At 41.8% G+C, this 17,216-nt stretch overlaps 2 protein-coding genes across 6 annotated transcripts in view; both read right to left on the reverse strand.

Annotated features, from left to right (window-relative positions):
• Positions 1 to 4,120, reverse strand: part of ntng1a (netrin g1a) — a 103,989-nt gene extending 99,869 nt beyond the window's left edge. For 4 of the 5 annotated variants that reach the window (XM_087171739.1, XM_023398186.2, XM_023398183.2 and 1 more), the window contains exon 1: positions 1,266 to 2,003. The gene's annotated coding sequence lies outside the window, so the exon portion shown is untranslated. Of the gene's footprint in view, positions 1 to 1,265; positions 2,004 to 3,860 lie in introns of those variants that run through there. The other variant, XM_087171738.1, reaches the window with a different exon arrangement.
• An 8,849-nt stretch (positions 4,121 to 12,969) lies between these two features.
• prmt6 (protein arginine methyltransferase 6) lies at positions 12,970 to 15,801 on the reverse strand. The gene has a single exon (XM_023397939.2). The coding sequence runs from the start codon at positions 15,765 to 15,767 to the stop codon at positions 14,712 to 14,714; it is 1,056 nt and encodes a 351-aa protein (XP_023253707.1). The 5' UTR covers positions 15,768 to 15,801; the 3' UTR covers positions 12,970 to 14,711.
• Positions 15,802 to 17,216: the final 1,415 nt, after the last annotated feature.

Below are 17,216 nucleotides of genomic sequence, written 5' to 3' on the forward strand. Positions count from 1 at the left end.
GAGCAGCCAAAGCTACCACGTGCACACTGTGCGTGCGAGAGCAGCACTTTTGACAGGGTGACTGTGGCAATGCTGCCCCAAGTCGAGCTGAACACCCTCGGGCGTCAGTTACTCCAATGAGACAGTGAGACAAGATCACGCCTACACCACCCTCCCTCCCTCCATCCCTCCATCCCTCCCTCCCTCTGCCTCTCCTCGCCACCAAGCATGCTTCTCTTTGCGACACAGGAACACCTTATGCATTATTAAAGACACTTTTCCTAAAAGGCTGCTAGCACATTATTCTGCAACCACAGTGACATGTCTAGAGACTCAAAATGTCCACTTTAGCTCTAAAGAATGTGCTCACCCAGGTAGCTCTCTCAAGATGGAAACATTGTGAAAAGGCTGGAACAGCCACATAGTTTAAAGCGACAGCTACTTCAACCCCATATACAACGACTTATTATAGGCCAACCTGTCATTTTATTAAAGCAGGAGTATGAAATATGAAATCAAAGAATGAAAACAGAGGTTTAGAAGGGACCTAAAAAAGACTATTGATTGTTGCAATGTTGAGTCTAATATGATCATTAACTCATCTGTTTCAACTGCAGGTGTAGTTAGAGAAACAGCTGCAATCTCATTTTCTAAATACTACTGTTCATCCATCCAGCACGTGCCTTCATTCTGAACTCTGAGGCAATCATCTTTAATGATAATGGTTAAAAGCAAGAATAATTGTTTATTATCCCATACAAAGCATAATATAATATCATGCCTGAAGTCTAACTCACTGCACTTTAGAGCACAAATGAGCATTGAAATCAAGCAGGTTTGAATTCAATGAGAAACTAATTCATGTGTAGAGTGAACCACTACTGAGACCATGTACCAAAACTAATCTAACTGAAGGCTAATAGCTTGCTCATATAATGATGTATTAAAGGTAGACCATGACACAAAATGCGTGATAGATTGGCAACGATTAGGAAACAAGTTCCACAAGGGGGCGCCTCTAAAAAATGACCTGAGGAAATGGTGTTAAGTTATAGATTCATTCAAGGTCACTTTATTTCTACATTTTTATAAAAGTCATTCTTTCAGGTATCTGGAAAGTTGTTTATGTTTTTTAGAAGTTAAAGACCCACAACTCTGTGCCCGCTCTGCATCTGGTCATTATGTGAGATAAACGCATCCAGGCCAAAGCCAAGTAACTCCGAACAATGACAACCAGCTACTTTAACTCAAAAAGTAAACTTTACAAGTGAAAAGGTAAAACTTACATCTCTTGAATGCCCCTCTTGGACCGGGCTCTCCGTGTCCCTCAGCTCTTTAACGCCGTTCAACAAGTTCAGAGCAGCAGAATGAACATTGATGAAGAAAGAAGCTCTTTAAGATGCGCTCCTTAACGGGAATGTGATGAGTACGCACGTCAGTCTCTGAGGAATCGCTTTGCGCACCATCTCTCACTCTTGTTTGGTGACCGAGGGGGGAGAAAACGATCAAGAGGAGGATATCCCTGCCACTTCAAAACAAATGACTTATCACCGTCCTGAGGGCTCGGTCAGCACCGCGCCTGGTGGAAACGGAAGGATTTCTGAGCAGGAGCTCCGGTGCCAAAGTGTCCATCATCATCTCTCCAAGTGTCATTCCATCACGGCGTCAATCTGAGGCACAGTGATGTCCGCAGAAAAGAAAACCCCCACTACTGCAAAACAAACTTTGACCTGCTGGCGTGCGTCCCTCCTCTTTTCGTCCTGTTTATAATTCCTTCATTCCCAAAGACTCCAGCGTGCGGCTCTCTGCGCGAATCTCGTCCTCACTATCTTCTTTCTCTCCTTCTCCTTGGCTATGAATTGGTTTCAGCCACTCAACAGGGACATGAATCACACCAATTAAACTCGGCTACTGAGAATATCCTTTCGCATCAACGCATCTTCTCCTGGCCGTCTCCCCGGCACGGCGCAGAACCGACCGCCCAGACGGAGATGACGGGGAAGAAAATGCGCTCCGAGGCTCTATTAGATGAGACGCACACTCAGCTTGTCTTTCCCCCACCACCACCACCACCACCACCACCACCACCCCCAACACACACCTATGGTTTCTCTCCCCACCCCTCTAGCCCGTCTCCAACACCCCCAACCCAGCCCCCACCCACACACATTCACATCTACACACACCATCCTCTTTCGGGACCCGATAAAACTCAGGAGGGGGGGAAATCGCCTCTAGTTGAACCTCTTTTGTTGGAGTTAACCGGAGTCGCCTGACTGCGTTCAATTATCCAACAAATGCGGGTTTAATATCCTCAAAGGAATGATAGTAAAACAGAAAGAGGCAAATCTCTGAGTCTGGACAACCGAAAAAATATTTAAGTATTTGATGAAAAGTGTTGATGTTTTGTTTTCCCGTCATGCGTGGGTCAAAATGTTACATCTTAGTCGTTAATTCCTTTTATTGATAATTGTAATAGGACAAATTTAATATTTGAATAATTTGGAACGATTGAGAATGGTGCGTAATTGTTCCATTCCATCTTATGTGAATAAAAAGAGGGATAGATAGTTTTAATAGCCGTGTCTCACCCAGTATGTTGTTTAAACTCCAAATAGGTGTAGTATATGAAGGAAGGGTGAACATCTAATTATCTACATAAAAAAATAACAATGATGGTGGGAAGAGGGCGTCTCTTCAGTGCGCCAGCGAAGGTCCCATTCCAAAAATTAAGCGTTAAATTGACCGTGGTTCATTGAGCAATAAATAAATGTCTATCTGAGAACAGTTTTGTATTTATTAGGATATAATTTCAAATCCAAACTCTCAGATCTACTATTGTAAACTCACTCACGTGTTTTCTATTTTATTTTTTTCTTCATGTGCACCACAAATAAAATTGCTAATAAAGGGAGATGTGTGTTTTTTCAAGCTTGGAGAATGCGCCACATTCTCACACCTTAATTGATTCCCACAAACAGTGAGAGGTGGGGGAGAGGAGGGTGTGAAGAAGTCAGGTCGTGGCACTTGGCGCACAGGTTAACCTCGCAGCGGGTTGACAAGCTTCTACACAGCTGAATGTGTGGATGTTTACAGTCTGTATGCAGCATCTATAGGCCCAGAGAGGCCCTCATCACCCCCGCACACATCACGCTGACCTGCGCTGATGCTTCTAATCTTCAAGGATATTGTCGGAAAGAAAGAAAAAGACAGACGTGAGAGAAAACGCCTTTTAACCAGATAGAGTGAGACTGTTTTTTAAAAGATGATAAAGATAAAAGATGAATGTTTATCCAGCGTGAGAGAAAATCCAATTGGATGGCAAGAACGCGGTGCTCCGTGTCATTTACAAATGACAAGGAATCATGTGTGTTATTATCTGCACATAAGCATGACTGATTCATTTCAACAGACTCACTGGATGTGAAAATGCAGAGCACAGAATCTGGATCTGTGCGCACAGAGCGCGTTCCATGTGTCCCTTATTTCCCCTTGTATACAGGTGAGTTATGCACAAAACTGAACAGAGGCAGTTTGCTTAAAGAAAGTGTGAAACAGCTATTTCCTGTTCAGCGTCTTGAGACAACAGCAGTTAGGGTTGCACCTGATTTCTTTTTGGTTATCGCTTCAGTTGATAAGTCAATTTCCACGCATGGAAAAGGTGAGGTAGGACACCGAATGAGAGCAGAAAAAGATAACCTGAAAAAAATGCAGGTAGGCCTATCTGTTCTCAGAATACTCGGCTTACTTTCTCTAATCACGACGCACAATTTGATAACCCACTCGGCGCGCGTCGCAGCAAAGCTTCAAAAGTTTACGCGCCGCACCATCCACTTGGAGATTGATGAAATCAAAAGAAATCGGCTGTCTGAGCCTCTCACCTTGGTCTTTAGTGCTTCATACTGCCGAGGACAGCTGGTCATGTCGCCTGTTGCAGCCAAATAAATCCGCTTTGAAACGGGACATCTTAACACGGCGCAGGAACAGGAGACTCGCCGTAGAAAGCGACCTGCTTGTCTCCGCCGCTCCCGGGGAATGGAGGAGAGCTCCCGGTACCCACACAACGTCACTTAGAGCAGGACGCACAAGTGAAGACAACAAGGAGAAAATCCGTCTAAACCCAATGTAACGTTTTTTTTTTTTTAAACAGCAGGTCAAAATGAAGCGATGGAATAATAAAATAACTCCAGGTGGCTCCTGAAAAAAGGAGCCTGAGAGACGCAGAGAGTGAACAGACTCACTGCTCTCAGACACACTGAGGCTGTGAGGCTCTGACAACTGACTTTCACCTGAAGTTTATTTCTTAGCTGAAGCCTGTTAGCAGCAGCTGAGTGTAGACACAAGCAGATAATTCATTTGTAATCACAGGGTTTAGCAGGTTTTTTTTTTTTTGGTTCATACATTAAATTGTCTAAATATCATTCAGATCACATGCACGTCTGATCAGCAGCAGCATCAATAATAGTAGCTATTTGTGGGAATTCTGTTATGTTGCTTTATGGCAGAAGGAGAGATTGATTTGTTGCACAAAACAGTGGAAAAGGCCGATGGTTTTACATTATAACTGAAGTATGTAAAACCAGGAGCACCGAGGGTTCTGGTAAATGTGGTCTTAATCATAAGCAACTGCTGCCATTGAGGAGTATGACAACTGATCTGGCAAAAAATATATTAATGTTTAAAACTTTTACACATAGATATTTTAAAGTTACATAAAGTAATTTATGATATTTATTCACGTCGTATTAGTGCACAATTGGGGGTGGAGCAAGCAAATCAGTGGAGAAATCAAACAGAAACATGTAGTGAAGAGGCTACTGGCCAATATTTCATGTAATTTGCTTTGTAAAATAAAATAATATGTTGCTAGTTGCTCACTTGTCCCTATTTCTGAGGAGTTAAAGCTGAGAGGATGAGCAGAGCACATGATTCACTGTGGGTTATCAAAGCCAGAAATCTCAAAAACAAGCCAAGTCTAGTTGAGTCATTGGTATCAATCACTAAAATCTGTCGAGCCCTGCAGATGTAAAACACAGCATCATGGCCATTTTGCTTTATGAGACAGTTCAGTTAACTCATCTTTAAGTTTATTAGTGACCCAGTGGGGAGGTTAAGGATCTCAGCTGCGGAGCCAGCTCCTCACACAGCTGCCTGTCTCCCTCTCTCTCCTCTCTGAGGCCAAGGGCAACTTGCTTGACATGAACCTCTTCTTTTAATTCACTCAGCGGCAAGAAAGAAGAGTGAACAGTGGGAAGCTATCAAAGAGCACATTTAATTCCCACTTATTGACTCACTTCAATGACACCGTACAATATGTTTACTTATAATACGTTTCTGGAGCTCATCTGCACACTGCTAAGCTCTTTTGTGTCTTTTCTTCATGGCCTAAAAAACCACTAAGCTCAGGCAGACTGGGTTTGCACAGTGAGTCTGTAAATGAAAACAGGCACCGACAAAAGGCTAGAGTACTTCAACACCAATAGATGGCTTGTGTATTAACATGTTTAGGTAGGACTGTGTCAAATAGGAGTTTAGCAAGAGGAATGAAAAGAGGATGGGTTTGGATGATACACACACAAAGACAAACACACACACACACACACACACACACACACACACACACACACAACAAGACCATGTGCCTTCAAACCCATCAGTGGGTTCAATACATGGCTCTTTCCTTGATAGACCAATAATCACGTGGCCCCATCTTCCCGATATCTCACCTCCACCCTTGTGTATTGTTAAGTTTGCTTTTTTCCCTTCATGTCATATCTCAGGATGGTTCTAAGAAAACTGATGGGTCAAGCTCTTTTTGCACATCCCTGTCTGCAGACGCCAGGACAGAGGTATTGGATTTTTACGCCTGTTCAATGCAGGGTAATGTTGCATTCATGCGGAGGAGTGTGTTTGTTAGTCGAAGGAGTGGAGGGAGGAAGAGGGGAGGGCAGGTTATGCATAAAGAACTATTGTGCACTCAGTTGAGCACTTTATCGGGAACACCATACTAACACTGAGTAGTTCCTTTGCTCGAAAACAGCCTCAGTTCTTTGTAAGATGGATGTTGGAAACTTCCTTTTGAGATTCTGCTCTGCGTTGACATGATCGCATCACATCATTTCTGCAGATTTATCAGGTGCACATTCATGCTGCCAATCTCCTGTTCTACTACATCCCAAAGGTGTTCTACTGGATTCAGATCCAGTGACTGGGGAGGTCACCAAAGTTCACTGTTCATGAAACCAGTCTGAGACGACCTTTGCTTTGTGACATGGAGCATTATCCTACTGGAAGTAGCCATTAGAAGATGGCTAACTGTGGAGGATTCACACGATCAGTAACAATGCTCAGATAGACTGTGACATTCAAACCATGATCGATCGGTATCAAGGGCCTAAAATGTGCACACCACCACCACCAGCCTGGACTGTTGACACAAGGCAGGTTGGGATCCATGGATTCATGCTGTTGATGCCAAATTCTGACGCTACTAACTTTAGATTCATCAGACCAGGCTACTTTTTTCATTCTTCAACTGTCCAATCTTGGTGAGTCTGTGCCCACTGCAGCCTCAGGTTTCTGTTTTTGGCTGACAGGAGTGGAACCTGATGTGGTCCTCTGCTGTTGTACCTCAAGGTTCTGAGAAGCTTTTCTGCTTACCACAGTTGTAAAGAGTGGTTATTTGAGTTATCGTAGCCTTTCTGTCAGCTCCAACTAGTCTGGCCATTCTCCGCTGGCCTCTTTGATTAACAAGGTGTTTCCTCCACAGAGCTGCTGCTCATTAGATGTTTTTTTGTTTTTGGCTCCATTCTGAGTAAAAACTCTAGAGACTGGTGTGTGTGTGTGTGTGTGAGTGTGTGTGTGTGTGTGTGTGTGATGTGAGCTCAGCACTTTCAGGAATACTCAGACCAACCTTTCTGACACCAACAATCATGCCACGGTCAAAGTCGTGGAGATCACCTTTTTCCTCAATCTGATGTTTGATGTGAACATTAACTGAAGCTCCTGACCTGGATCTGCAGGATTTTATACACTGGATAACTGCATGAATAAACAGGTGAACAGGTGTTCCTAATAAAGTGCTTGGTGACTGTATTTATGATTGTGTTTGATAGACTTGTAAAATATAGCTGTGTGCAGGACCGCACACAAACGAAGATCAAAGTTTGTCCAATGTGGTTATTTTATCTATAAATGGCTTCTCAATATAACCTCAGCTGAAAGATATATTACATTGTTATATACTGTATATCAATATCATGATATAACTGTTGGGTATCTGCAAAAATGCATTGTATTTAATGAACTGGTCTGAAGTTTTGAATGTCATATCTTAATCTCTGAAGTAAGTTAAGATGTAAAGTAGATGTTGAGGAGTAAATATTGTGGAATAGAAGTATAAAGTAACATAAAATAGAATTACATGTACTCCGAAATTAGCAAAATCAATAATATTTAAGTCACAGAAATATTACACAAAAATACGAAAATAAATCACATCTCTGATTTATTGCCTCCTTTCTTTTGGAGATGTTGTGAATTCAGTTTTTTGGACAAAGTGAAAGCTGCAAAGAGAAAAATGAAAGGGATGTGTTTTCTTTGGAATCACTTCTGTGCAGCTTTGACTTTGTTGGCTTTTGATCTCATGCTATGGACAAGGTGAATCAAGATGGCGTCTTCAGAGTCAGTATCTTTACTTCTTTCATAAAGTGTCTGACTACACAAAGCTTCCGAACTTCTCTGGGGAGGCGAGACACTCAGAGAGAGACAGGACAAATACAGGGTTCACATTGCAATATGGGATGCCTCAGAAAGACTGAATCAGGTCAGTCTCACCACCTTTATGCATCTGCTCCATTTGGACTTTGTGTCAAAGGTTTATCACGCTTCTTTCAGCGTGGCACTAACCTCTGCTCCAATCTGCTGCCTGCAGACCTCCGCTGTTTATCCAATCCTGCACGGTGTCCTAAACCCATAACCCAACTCACCCAAATTGAAATATCATATTAAGTTATAAAACAATACCTGAGAAGAATTACATAGAAGCATAATCCAAAAAGTGCATGATTGAAAAAGGATTAGTGGGGGGGCAGAGGAGGAAGAGGAGGAGGAGGGAGGATGTGGCCACACAGTTTGGTGGATTTGTACTGTGGTCACAAGCTGAGAGCCGTCTGCCTCGGGCTGATTGTGAATCAGGGCCATCCCGGTCAGATTTACGTGGTCCTGCGAGTGATTTGGGATTTACTTTCTTAACAGGCACCATCCAGATCTGTCCTTGTCATACAGTGTGTGTCCGTCCATGAAGTCACACCTCAATGCTTTCAGCTGGATGCATTTGTGATAGGCAGTGGCTTTCTCTGCTGAGATTTGCAGCTCAGGGCTAGAGTAAACACTGTTTCTCATTTAAATAAGTGTACTGTTTTATTACTGTTGAGAAAAAATACAGGGACATATAGTTAGACAGAGTTATTTTGGGCTTCAGCAGTAGGCGCTTGGGTCAGGTCAGGTAATGATAATGATGACAAAGGATCCGGCCTGCTGGGCCCCAGAGAAATGAAGTCCACATCTCTGGGGGGTTGGTCCACAAATTAGCTTTTGTCAATACCATGTTCCTAATTTGTCATCACAGGAAATGCTGACAGAAATATCGGTTACTGTAACCGACTGTGGGAATTGAATCCTATTGGTTTATTCATGGTGTCATTAGCATACAGGGATGAATGAGCGGCCATGATTAGATACTGTGTCCCACCAGAGTCCAGTCAGGTTTCAGCAGCGATCGAAAATGAGTTCTGCAGAAACACATTCAAAGATTTTCCAGTTTTTATGTGACAACTGAAGTTTAACATTCACACTGTACAGCCCACAGAGAGTAAAAGCATCAACAGGAACAAACTGCAGGGACGGCGGGAATTTAAATGGGCTTCCATCAATGTTTACAATTATCTCCAATCAAACCAAATTACATTATGGAGATTCACACTTTTCTTATTTTACTTTTAAAATGCATAATTCATGATTTGCGTCACAGAGGGTACTGTTTCATTTTACTCAGGTGACAGTGAGGTGCTGAATGTTTTATACAGTGAACCCTGCATTTTACAATGTGTGAACTGGTTTACATATTTCCACTTTCGTGATAAGGTAAAAAAAAAACAATAAATTATATATATAAAAATCTGTGGGGTCTGTCTTTCTTTAACTTAAACACTCCTGTGTGATCACAGCAGTCTATTGAAACCCTGGTACCTACAGTCAAAATCCACAAAATGTGGTATTTTTTTCATTATTCCAACATTTCTGAACTGCTCTTAATGAATGCACCTTCACAGTGTGGAAAGATGCTGGATACTGTGTACCACTGCGCTTTGCATTGTATTACTCGGTGTGTTGCTGCTGAGTGACTGTGTGTGCGCAGATGTTCCCCATGGTTGACTTAAACACATAAATCTCTCTTTGGGCTGGTTCTTCCATACCTGTGTACCTGTGTACACATGTAGAAATCTAATCGAATAGGACCCATGTTCTCGCAGCATCAAGTAGAAACCTGAATTCTCGTCACAGACTGTCTGGCCAGTCAATCTGACCGTCTGTTTCACAAGGTACTCAACCGGAAACATTTTCATATCAACAAAAGGATATTTTCACTATCTGATAACATTATTTTATTCTTGCTCACTAACTGACACTTTCATTGTAAAAAGTTGAAACACAGGCTAAAGACAAGCGCCAGTTCACCGAGTCCTGGACTGTGTTGTCTTTCCACCTCGTTCAGCCGTCCTCCACTGAACAATGAGTCTTGAAATCAGTTAGATTAAGCACATTGTCTATTGATTGGCTTCTAAATTGCTGTGTGATACAAGACAAATAATTCCATTTCAAGTTTCAACACTTATTTCTAATGGTTTCCAAATCATTTCAGGCAGGAATGGATCACAATTAGTTTAGCATTTAGCAGCTGAGTGTGGCCATGCATGCATGAGTGTGATTCTGGGCTTAACACTGGCTCCCTGCACTGCATTTGACATTTCCATTCTCTGGACACTCTCCTTTGTTCTGCCTGCAGGACTTTCTTTTCAGGCACCTGTAGAAGCTGAGAATAGATTCAGCCACTGTGGCTGCACATTAGGGCTGCTGCAAGAGCAGAATCTAATTTGAGTGAAGTGTGTGGATTTATAACAGTGTTTCTCTGACACTGGAAAGTACCACCTCATATATCCCTTTCACAACAAGGCGATGATGTCTGACATTTGACAACAATAATCTGACCTTGGTCTGACCTGGTCACAACCAGGGATTTTCAAATCAACACGGTTTACATACTGTAGATATGTGACTGCAGCCAATGTCTCGCAGCATTTAAATTTGAAGTACCTGATTTCAAACATCATTTATCTGATCATTCACACCATTCGTGTTGAATTTCTACAACTGCAATGACATTAAAAGTCATGTTTAGCAAGGACACGCATGAAACAACAATTACAGACAGTTGGACGTACCAAAAGTGGGATGGTCCCATGTTCAATTATCCGTACTTAGGCTACGTCCACACTACTACCTTTTCGTTTTAAAACACATCTATTTTGCTATGTCTTTACCTCCCATCCAAGCTACTCTGGAGTTTCTTCTGGAGACTTTTGGAAATGCTGCTGGCCCCCTTTTAGTTTTAAAAATCTGCTGTTGCGTTGTGGTCTGAACGAGTGAAAACAAAGACCTTTGGAAACGATGACGTTGCCCCCCCCCCCGGTCGCTCCCTGTTTGGGTCTCATCTGCCTCGACTACCAGTGGTGAGAGCAACATGGATAATGAATTACAAGCATCACTGACCTTGTCTTGTTGTCTTTGCTAGAAGCTGTTGTGCAGTTAAATTCTGCATTTTAACACTGCAGCTGTCTTTGCTGTTCCTCATTTGTAGAATATTTTGCAACTAATCAACTGCACAGAAGACTTCCTGACTGCTTCCTGTGATAGAATGGACGTAGATCGTTTCTGATGTTTGCAAATGCCGATTTAAAATGAAAACGTATCAGTGTGGACGTAGCCACAGACTGTGATCTTACATAGCCCTACCATTTGGAATTTGACATTCCAGAAACTACTGCCCATCCTGACTCATTGTTTTCATGGGGCCAGGATATATAAATGATAATTCAGGTATGTCGACCAGCAAAAAAGATGAACAGTATATAAGGAGCAGTGAATAACTAAACTTCCATTTTGCTGGCTCCATATGCTGTCCACAGCATGCTGTGATAGTAGAGACTTAACAAAGACAAGTCCCCACTGTGTATGTGCTCCTTCTTTCTGCAACTGGATCACATGCATCATCAATTTAATTGCTGCACTGTGTACTCTGCACTTACACCATATTTTGGCACACTGTGGTGTTAATGTAACTGTATGAGTGACAGGGCATCAGGTGACTGAACATTCTGTGGAAAGTTAACTTGAAAAAAAAGTTGATCAAGTTTTTCATCACATAATTATCAGTGGTGAGACAGAGTCATGTGTTTGGTTGCCTCATGTTTCAGTACAGAGCTGCGATCTCACATAAACTCACCATCATACTCAGGTGGATGATTTGGCTTTTTACTCCCTAAATGAAGTTTAAGTGTCAAATCTTCTACATTAATAGAAAAACTAGGGCCAGGCAAACCAAAGCCAGATTTAGACTTCTGATTGTTCTAAGGGGCATTGATTTAACGTTTTTATTTCCTCCATTTATTATGATCAGAAAGTTTATCAGTTTGTTTTATTTCATAGTGAAAAGTCAGCAGTGTGTGTATTTATCAGCTTTCTGATGATTTATACAGTCTGTGGATGTGTATATTTATTTTTCTCCTATTTGTAGGCTCAGAATGCTCCTATAGTTACATTTCAAATTAGCCACATTTGTCTCTGAAGAAATTCCTTTAATGGTGTATTAACACAAGCTCTTAAAATACAAAATGATGAACTGGGAGGTTGAGAATGGACAAATTCTGTGATGGTATCTCATCCAAAATGTCTTCAAATCTGTCTAATCAGTGAAGTGAGGCACGCTGACAGCCACAAAACAGCCATGGAATGGAAATGGAAACTACGAGTTACACAAATGCAGGTCAAAATCAGCCACTATTCTCTCTGTATCAACCTGACTGACAATGCCTCTGATTTATAGCTTGTGATTAATTCAAATGTGTTCATCAGAGAGTGGGTTCACATCTGTACCGATGACACTGGAACAAATGAAGACCATGTTTCAAGTGAAGATGAGGCGAGCTGTCAGATAACACTTTGAAGCATCTATGAGCATTTATTCAGCCGTATAATTATAGTGCAAAAAGGTGCTTTGTGCTATAATACTGACCCACAGCTCAGGGCGTGAAGTCAGTGCTCTGGTCAGCACAGTCGACAGCATCTTCTTAATGCTACACAAAGATAATAACCACATTGTATCTGGTTTGACCTGGAAGTAACATAATAATTATAATACGCCCACAGGATGCTGGAAAACATTTTGTGTGTCTTCTCATTTAGGAGTGTATTAATTATTGGTATTTAATCTAATATGAAAATACATATAGCAAATACCAGTAGTATGTTATGCAACATATTTTTTTTTTACATACATGTACATATTTTCTAACATTATACTTATCTCTTTAAGTAATAAAGGCATGATAAGAAATCTTTGTTACTGTTTATAAATATTTGGTATTTTATTTGGCTTTATTTTGCAATAAAGTTGTTACGGCAAAAACAAAAACCCTAATATCTGCATTTGTTTCATCAGCATCAGCACTTGTAATACTAACATATATAAAAACTTGTATTTTGTATCTTATTCTGAAGTTTTATCATCAATCCTTCAGATAGAGTTAGTAAAAAAGAGAGCTGCAGATTCATGCAGCAGGTTGAAGAATTGCTGCATGAATGTTGAGACAGAGGATTCTTCCATTGCATATTGGTTACTATCCAGTTTTTAGTCAAGACTCAAGACACATGAAAAATTCAAACAATTTATTACAGACTAGTTCCCATCTGTTTAGTAATGAACACAGTTGGCAAACAAACATTTTCTCTTTTACACACAGAGGTGTTACTTCACTCAACTCTGTCTCTGTAACATAAGCTGCAGCAAACCCACTCACTGTGCATTGACTCTGGGTTATGAATCAGTGACTCATCGGTTACCAGATACCATTTTGGCCAATAAATTCTCAGTGATAAATTATTAAATGGGGCCATCAAACTAATAACTTTTATAAAAAAAAAAAAAAGACATATGCTTTATTGTTACTGCTCTCTTGGATATAGCAAGGCAGTGCCGATGATGGCCAGAGACGAAACACTGTTGTACAAACAATATAACCCTTGTTATCTTGCAGGATGTTGAAGAACAAATGTAGACTAAGTTTTAATTAGGTCAGTAGTTTCTGTCAACAGATGACAGTGAGCCAATTTGGTCCTTCATTAAAAAGAAACTGAATAGCAGCCAAAGTCAAGCACCTCCTGTATGATGCAGCCTCTTGCCTCACTACAGCAAGTCCAAGTCAATATATTGGTCTAATCCTCATCTGAATGCAGCATTTTGATCAGATTCCACACAATATGCATGATTGAATTTATTAGAATATCAGATGTCTACAGCGTGGCGTTGAATTTATTCATCAGCTTTGTAAAACCTCCAATAAAACCTGCCTCAAGAAGCTCCACGCCCACCTAAAACTATTCCACTCATCTGACTTTCAGGAAACTTTTAGTCTCTTGTGAAGCTTAAATACGGTTTCAAATGCCATTTCCACTGTGATATGAATACAAAAATGTTCAGACTCAACATGACAGCAGCGTTCTCACGTAAAAACACTTATGTAAGCACTGCAAACACATTAGTAGTGACTTTCAAAGCACTTTTTCACCTTGTTAAATGAGGTTAATAAATATGCATAGAAAAAGTGTTACAGATGTACACGTCTTCTCAGTTTAGGTGTCAATAGAGTTGTTCCATTACCAATACTAGTACCTCAAATACTGCCTCAAATACTGGATCAGGTGTTGTTGAGTACACAAGTCTATGCACTGATCCAAGTAATCCAAATAATTTATTTATAAACTTTATATTTTCACACCTGGATAAAACGTTTTCCCGGAAATCAATTATTCTTCAGTAGCTTACACAGGAAGTTGCGCTGTGGCACCACTGGCAAATACAGCTCTAGAGCAGCAAAAAATAATTAATTTCTGATGAATAGTGTAACGTTGGCTGTTAGCAAAATCTCACCAATTTGGCAACGTGTTACACTGGACAGAGGCAATGTTTTCAGTATACGAGGCTTTAATTCAGAGGGGTGGCACCAGTGGTTGGACAACTAGTGTAGGAAGAGTTATTTACTCCTAGATTTATTTTTTTTTGCGTGACTGACAGTCAAATTTGATAATAAAAGAAAGATTCCATGCCATTCATCTGTTCATGTTTTACAAAAGGTTTAACCTGAGCCATATCGTAGTACACGGCTGTTCTTAAAGCTATGGATTGGTTTCAACTGATACAGCTGAGTTCAGGTATGGGGAACATCTCTAGGTGTGGTTGTCACAGCATTGTCATCTCCAAACTGAGAACATGTACTGCAATTCACATCTGTAACGTTTGTAGAAGCCATTGTGTGTTTGTGTGTCTTCTCACACGCACTAAATGTGACTTTGGAGAGAGGAGTCGAAACCGTTCATGTTTGAATGTGAGTGACATGTTACGGCGGAGCCTCACAGCTCCAGTCGGGAATAGTGAAAGTCTTGGATTGTCTTTTCTGCTCTCCTATGGTGTAGTCCACATGGATACATATATGTCTGGCGCTTTCTTCCGAGGGATACATGCTGACCTCTCCGGTAACCACGGTGTCCTGCACCACATCCACCGGAGCGTCCATGTACAGCACCGCCTGCTTCCAGTGCGTCTCCGGTTTGAACGGGGACGTCGAGAGCACGAGCGCATGCGGCTTGTCCGGGCAGTTGAAAGTCACCGTGAAGTAAACACATAAAGCATTCACCGCCGCCGAGCCGAACGACTCGCACCTGAACTGACCTTTCACCGAACGCAGCTCCTCCGTGGTCACCGAATACAGGTCGAGCTCAGCGAAGCGGGCAGGGTGCGAGAGCACGTCCTCGACCGACACCGAGTTCACGGTGATGTCGGAGTTCATGATACAACTCCGGGCGAAGTCGGACATGCACGACATGTCTACGCCGTACTGGTCTTTGACGGTGTACCAGAAGTGTAGGCGGTCCTCCACCACTGGGTCGCTGACAGGTGCGATGTAGAGCTCGGCTTTGCTCGGCAGGATGAGGCCGCCCGGCTTCAGCCACTTGTCGCGTGCATACAGGACCGAGTTGAGCATGGACTCATGCAGGAGAGCGTAACCCATCCATTCGCTCACTATCACCTCCACCTGCTCTGGTAGGTCCACGGACTCTACCGTGCCCCGGATCACTTCTATTCGGTCCTGGAGGTTGTTCTGTCGGACTATCCTCACAGCCTGCTCGGCGATGGAGCAGGCCTCCACAGCGTACACCTTCTTGGCTCCGGCCTGTGCACAGAAGACGCTCAAAACGCCGGTTCCTGCACCGACGTCCAGTACGACCTTCCCCCGAATGGACTCAGTGTTTCTCAGGATTGCCGTCCGGTACGTGTTGGTTCGGACTTGGTCCGCTATCATTTCCTCGTGGATAGTCACATCGGAATAGCTGTCAAAGTAAAGTCTGTCCTGGCGGGTTTTGTCTAATTTTCTTTTCTTCACAACATGAGACATCTTCACCACGGTGCTGCTGCAACCAAGCAGTGTTTAGTTGCACTACTTCCGCAATGATAAATCTGGAACTTGTAGTTCCCCGTGACAAATAATACCAGAGGCTTACAATTGAAAAGACTACAATTCCCACAACCAAAGGACGATGACGCATACGGCGGGTTGCTGCGTTCCAGTCAGGGGCAAGATGGTAAATATGAACTTCTATTCATTAATGAAAGCGATATTCAGAAATCTCTGAGCAGTCTTTAAGCTGCAGTGAGTGACTTTTTTTCTTTTTTCTTTCTTACTCGCATCACCTGTCACAGCGAGCATGATGAGGATGTAGATGAGGGCTGGCGGAGCGTAACAGAGCAGGGAGGGGGAGGGGTGGTTTGCTTTCCAGCTTGACTTCCAGAATTTGCATATTGCAGAGTTAATGTCAAAAAAGCTACAGGGACTAACGACATTTAAGCAGGTGAAAGTTGTTCCTCTGAACAAAAAAGGAGGAAAGGCTAAGATGGAGAAAGCTGGAGAATGCTCCGAAGTCTCACCTTTATGTAAGCACAATGTTTACCAGCTTGGTTCTCCCAGGCAGTGTTGCTGTTTATTTAAGAACAATAGGTCTACACTGAAATTCCCTAAAACTAATTGGACATTGAGAAACTCAAACTTATTTATACATTATTAGTATTTGAAACATTGACGCAATATTCAGAAATAGAAAAATCAGACCTCTGCCGAATGACAAAAAAATATTTGCTTCAATTGTATGAATCTGGCATTAAAAATTCTCATTCATTGTGCTTCTGTTTGCAAAAGAATCAAATCGTTTTGACAGTATGTTTTCACAAAAACCTCCTCGCTCGGTTCAGTAACAATGAAGAGTGTTTCCTCAGAAACCTTGGAAGGGTTTTTTTTTCTGGCAAGTAAGAGTCAGTGTGGTTCAGGTGCTCTAGCCATTTCAATCTGTGTCAACCATTATACATAAAAGCAAATTTAAATTTATTAAGCTGTAAATGTGCAAATACTGACTCACCCTCACATACCTTGTTTATTATCACTTAGATATTACTAACTCACATATTGTATAAATGCTATCTGCAGAATGCTGGAGTAACCTGAACCTCTTCAGCATCATCACCTCACGCACCATATGCTAAAGATAAGGCATTTTAGTTGTAACCTGTAACTGCCATTTGGACTTGAAAATATGCTTAGTGAAACCAGTATTATCAGATTCTGGATGTGGTATTTTCTCTCGTCATTCGCCTTTGCAGAGTTTTACATTTCAATATACAGTTGTGAGAAATCAACCACAGCAATAAATTGAAAGCAGTGTTTCACTCTCTATAATTAATACAGGATCCAGTCATCTATCGCACTTCAGTGTCCATCCTATACACAACACAACATGGCCATTACCAGTTTTGAGCTTTCCCAAAGTTATGGCAGGCAGAACACAGCTGCTTG

Source organism: Seriola lalandi, unplaced genomic scaffold (assembly GCF_002814215.2).
Source record: "Seriola lalandi dorsalis isolate HSWRI2012SDOR001 ecotype SW California unplaced genomic scaffold, Sedor1 jcf7180002054972, whole genome shotgun sequence".
NCBI classification, from domain to species: Eukaryota; Metazoa; Chordata; class Actinopteri; order Carangiformes; family Carangidae; genus Seriola; species Seriola lalandi.

What these genes read in the sequence shown, in the direction of transcription:
- prmt6 (XM_023397939.2), bottom strand. Translation starts at nt 15,767, where the DNA reads ATGTCTCATGTTGTGAAGAAAAGAAAATTAGACAAAACCCGCCAGGAC.